This window comes from Pterocles gutturalis, unplaced genomic scaffold (genome assembly GCF_000699245.1).
Source record: "Pterocles gutturalis isolate BGI_N339 unplaced genomic scaffold, ASM69924v1 scaffold41710, whole genome shotgun sequence".
NCBI lineage: Eukaryota > Metazoa > Chordata > Aves > Pterocliformes > Pteroclidae > Pterocles > Pterocles gutturalis.
This window is the reverse complement of record NW_010139751.1, coordinates 12,032-16,995: the sequence shown is the minus strand read 5'-3', so window position 1 is coordinate 16,995 and position 4,964 is coordinate 12,032. Positions and strand designations below refer to the sequence as shown.

General features: G+C 50.9%; 1 protein-coding gene across 1 annotated transcript in view; it reads right to left on the bottom strand.

The window, feature by feature from the left end:
- Nucleotides 1-576: 576 nt before the first annotated feature.
- The window catches only part of LOC104469076 (sodium- and chloride-dependent GABA transporter 2-like), an 8,855-nt gene continuing 4,467 nt past the window's right edge, over nucleotides 577-4,964 (bottom strand). Inside the window, exons 3-5 of the mRNA XM_010083424.1 lie at nucleotides 2,457-2,591; nucleotides 1,280-1,420; nucleotides 577-665 (exon numbers count right to left, since the gene is read on the bottom strand). Of these exons, the coding sequence (XP_010081726.1) occupies nucleotides 577-665; nucleotides 1,280-1,420; nucleotides 2,457-2,591 (365 nt within the window). The remainder of the gene's footprint in view (nucleotides 666-1,279; nucleotides 1,421-2,456; nucleotides 2,592-4,964) is intronic.

Sequence of the window (4,964 nt, the reverse complement as noted above, 5' to 3'; positions counted from 1 at the left end):
ATTTGCACCCTGGGTGACTCTGAACCAAAGCTTCAGAATGGGGAACAGGCAGCCAATTCACCTCCATTGCAGGAGGAAACAACTGCATGAGGAAGTCCACAGCTGGCAATGAAGAACAAGGGAAGAGGCAGGAAGAGAAGCAGCACAAATGGAGAAAGAGAGTGAGCAGCAGCAAAGGAGCAATAAGGGAGAAAAGGATAACAAATGAAACATCAAGGACCAGAGGAGGCAAAGCATCGGTGAGGTAAGGTCTTGCCCAGTCAGGTAGCCATTACTGAGGTCAGTGAGACCGAGAAGCCCAAAAAGTCCAGAGGACAGGAATATGACATCAGAGAAGGATGAAGTCAGATGGCTCTAAGGCATGCCAGCACAGCTCCAGACAAACACTACGAGCCCAGCAATGTTACCCTCCCTGACAGCACTACCCCAAAGAGCCTTCACCCTGACCTGCCCACCTTCCTCTCTTGTGTCCTCTCCTGGAAAGGATGGGCTAATAGGACGTGCCGTTGCATGGTTTGTTTCTTGCCCAAGGAAGTTATGTCCCGAAGGAAAGGTGGGTACAGGCCTGTCCTTTACTTACTCCCAGAACTCAATGACAGGGGAGGTGGCGTTTTCACTGGTCACGTTGAGCGTCGAGTTTGCCTTCTGAAGCTCCATGCAGTTCCCTGCAGGAGAGACCCAGGGAGAGAGAGAGCATAAGTAGCAGTGGCTGGAGTACCAGAGGATCTGAAAAATCCCTCCCTCTCCATCCAGAGTGTCAACACTCATTGACATTGACTCTGAGACAGATTTTGTATAGTCCCAAAAATGCACAAAAGGAGTGTCCTCCAGGGTAAGTCTGGCAAGAAACCTAGGACTATTAAAACTGTGGCATTTAATTTATGCTTCCAGTAGTCACGGTGAGCAGTACCGACCAGCACTGGGTCTATGGCTAACAACCAGGACAGGATGACTGGAAGATGCCAAGAAAGAAGGTGCCCACAGTGGATGGAGCCCAGAGCAGGAGCTGCCGGGGAGGCCACCACTTCATGGCCCTGGCCGGGTGCTGTGAATGGCTGGGCAGTGCCAGCAGTGGTACTCTCTGGCAAAGACCCAGATCAAATGAGCCTCTTCTCCAAAAGCGCCAGCAGTATTGCAGTCACCTGGCACTCCCCAGCCCTGTGACCAGCGGTTCCACCCAAGCAGGGGCGAGCCACTCTCCTGAGGTTTGACCCTGCACAGCAGCAGCTTTCCCTCAGCCAGGAGCCAGTGGAGGATGGGGAGGGGGCTCCGCACCCACCTGTGTTCCACTCATGGTCACAGCTGCCCCAAGGGAGGTCGATGGTGAAGGAACTGAAGAGATAAAAGAAGGCCCAGGCCAGGACAATGATGTAGTAGAAGTTCAGCAGTATGACGATGACCTGTGAGGCATAGCCAATTCCTGCAGAAAGCAAGACCCAAAGGCTGGTGACCCACATGCCAGGGGATGGAAGCAGGGCTCTCCTCGGGAGGTGCTCACTCAATATTTTCATCTGCTCTGCATTTTGACTGCACTGCCAGATGAATGCCAGTGGGGTGGCTACCAGAGCCATCATCCCCTCCCCATAGCCCACCGCACTGTATCATCAAGGGTCCAAGCAGGGGCCCTGCCGATCCCTTCTTCCCACCACCCCACCGCAGCCTTCCCTGGTAACAATGGGAGGGAGTCTGAGTAGGGGATGGGCAGATTATGATTGGAAAGCCACCCAAAGGGACAGAAACATATGATGGTTCTCTGCCTGCTGAATAACAACTCTTCTACCAAAATTCACTTTTTATTTTGTTTGCTCAACTCTTTTCACTTTTGTTTGGGAAGCTTTTGTATTAACACACCTTCTCTGGGAGGTGCTGGAGGACCATCTAAAAGTTTTGGTATGGGGAGGAAAGAGGGGAAGGTAGGGGGAGGAGGCAACTGAGACTTTCAGAGAAATCATGGAAAAGGGCTTGAGGCTGGATGACTGTGCTGAAACAGTGCTAGAAGTGGATCTGACTGCTAACGATTTACTAAGACAACTGACAGTTTTCACCATCAAGGTTTTAAGCCATCTGCAAACTCAGGAAAATAACATAGCATTGACTTAAAAAAATAGTAGTATATTTTAGGTTCCTCATAACCACCAGAAGTATTTTCATCATTTTGTTCGTGGAGGACAACCTCGATTGGGCACAAAGCTCCTGGACAAAGCCACACCCACAAAGAAGGAAACCAGGATCCAACATAATGATGGAAACTGTTTGTTAAGAAAGAGGATCGATTTTTCCAGTGTGATTTTGGAAAGGGGGCAGCCAGTAGCCCTCCCAGGCTGGGATCCCCAGGGGTGGGCAGCGGATGCATGGAGATAGGTAACAATCCAGACTGTGGAAGCATCACTGCTCACCACCCCAGGGCCCCAATGTACCCCTACCTCCCCATGCCCTCCTGGGCTCACCCCACTCACCTTCGAAGAGGGGACAGATCCTGCGCCAGGCTGTCACCCCTCCCTGGCTGGTGTACTGCCCCAGTGCTGTCTCCAGGAAGAAGACGGGGATCCCGCAGGTGAAGAGGAAGATGAGGTAGGGGATGAAGAAGGCACCTAGCAGATTCAAGCATCAGACAGGAAAAATAAGCCATGTGGGGTGACTGGGGTCAGGTCATCTCCAACCTGGCACTGGGCAGGTCCCTCCCAGGGGGCAACAGCCTGGGAGGGATGGGGGCTGCAGGGGCAGGAAGAATGCAGACAGGATGCTAGGAAAAAGGGATTTTCTTCATGTTTCATCTCCCAGAGTGATGTGATTGCATGAGAAACTCAATATTTAGAAAAGATGGAGAGGAAAGGAAAGTTTCTAGTCCTGATTTTTGTGCAGAAAGAGTGAAACAAGTTCTCAATAGCTGTATAGTAATACAGGAGAACACTCTGCTGTAAAACCCTTGTGACTTTTAATCAAGTTGGTGACTCCTTTTTCATCAATTATTCTGACTGAATATGCTGACAGGCCATGGATGACAACACAAAGGCACTGAGGAGCACACAGAGGCTGACACCTTCACCCAGTCTGTGGGTTTTCTCAATTTGCTCACCGAAAAGCAGCAGACATGCAAATGAAAAGCAGGTAGCTCAGGAAAGTATGTACCTCACACCAGCAGGCAGGGCTGCTCTCCTGTTCAAGCTCTGTCATGAAACCAGTCAGGGAGAGATAACAGGTATCAGGCTTTTTGATTACCCCAGGATAATGTTAAGTGCACTAATGGCTTTTACCCTGCAGAGCACAGGAGACAGGCCTGCAAGATGGTCCACGCTCCCTGTTGCACTCGCACGCTGCCAAAGCTGCTCAAGCCCTGCTGCAAAGGCAGGGACATGAGGAGCTGGCATGGAAAGGGATGGCCCCAAGCAGAGAGTGGTAGCTGGTCTATGGCGGGCTCTCAGGGTCGGAGGTGGCAACCCAGCCAGCCACAGACTGCATTTTCCCTGCATAGGACTTTTCTGTGCTGGTGAAATACTAACTGGATCTGGGCTTGTGTCGGTGGGGATGTATGGGACATAACAATCCCGGTGCACAAGTAAACTCAAAACCCAAGAGATTTCATTAAGGAGCTTAGCTAGCAGGCAGGGACAGGGAGAGGGAAGCGGGGCTTTAAGGACCAGCCAGAAGTCCCACCCCACATTCATCCCATACTTGCCATAGGAACACTAAAGAAATGGAACACTGCCTTACTGTCAAGCTGTGTTGCATACTGGTTTTGTGGTGATCTACAATTTCCAAAAGAGCCTTAACTATAAATGGTAACTATATGTAAGTTATTTAAGACTTCCTTGGACAAAAATGGGACTCTCCTTCACCAAGGAGCTAAGGTTTTCTTGTTGCTAGCATGTTTGCTGTCTGCAGTGTATTTTGCAGTTGTCAATTCCACAAAGGATTTGACAGGTTTGAAAATGCCTCTAAGTATCTTGCATCCTCAGAAGGATTACTTAATCCGTTCAAAAAAACCAACCACCGAAAAAACGCCTTACATATAGCTGGTATTACATCTTGTGTTAGTCCTAATATTAACTGGGGCAAGTGTTTTTCTCCCTTCTATATCTGCAGCCAATTCCGAGATGTACTTTTGTAAGGTAGAAGTCAGAACTCCACACACAGGAGACCTGCTCTGCACCAGAAGGGTTCAGAGCCACAGCCCTCCCTTTCTTGGAAAAAAATGCAATCAACACTATAGACAGGGAGAGCATCGCAGCAGCTCCCTGTGGGCAAACAGCAGCTGAAGGGATGCTGATAACTGGAAGCCCCAGGAGAACATGAGCATCTGCCCCCATGCTCTCCCTCTACCAGTAAATAGAAGTTGGTGAGGGCAAAGGGCAGGGGAAATGGTTGTATACCCACCATCCCCTCAACTCCCAACTTGCATGCAATCATATTATCATAAAGGTGGAGCCTATTTCCAAGAGAAATTATTCTTGTATAAAAGTCTGTATTTAAACTGCATCCAGGGAATCCCAGGGGAGGTCACTGAAGTAGTAGGTCGAGCTCTCCAGCCTGGGTTTCCCTTATTTGCAGCCTGTGGTCTGGCCTGATGCCTTCCTCAGCACCTCTGGTTATCTCAGGGTTCAGGCAGGTTTCACGCTTTGGAAGTCGTACCGGAGGGTCCTGACATACGGGCTGTGAAATGATGCAAAATTACGGTGGGGTGAAAGACGGATTTGCAGAGACATGTTTGGGCCCAGGGCTGTGATCTGCCCCACTCCCCTCACCCCCCAAGTGGGGTCACAGGCAGGATGAGATGACCCCACCCCCCCCGCCACTCCCCATCTCATTTCAGCTGGCAGAGGGCTGCTGCCAGCCCGCACAGGCAGGAAAGGACAGCGGGCAGGGGACTGCAAGAAGGAAAAGCTGGGAAGAGTCACCCAGCAGAGCTGCCCTGCACAACCCCTCCGGTGAGGCAGGGGGCAGGGAGGGGCGCCCGTGGCCGGGGG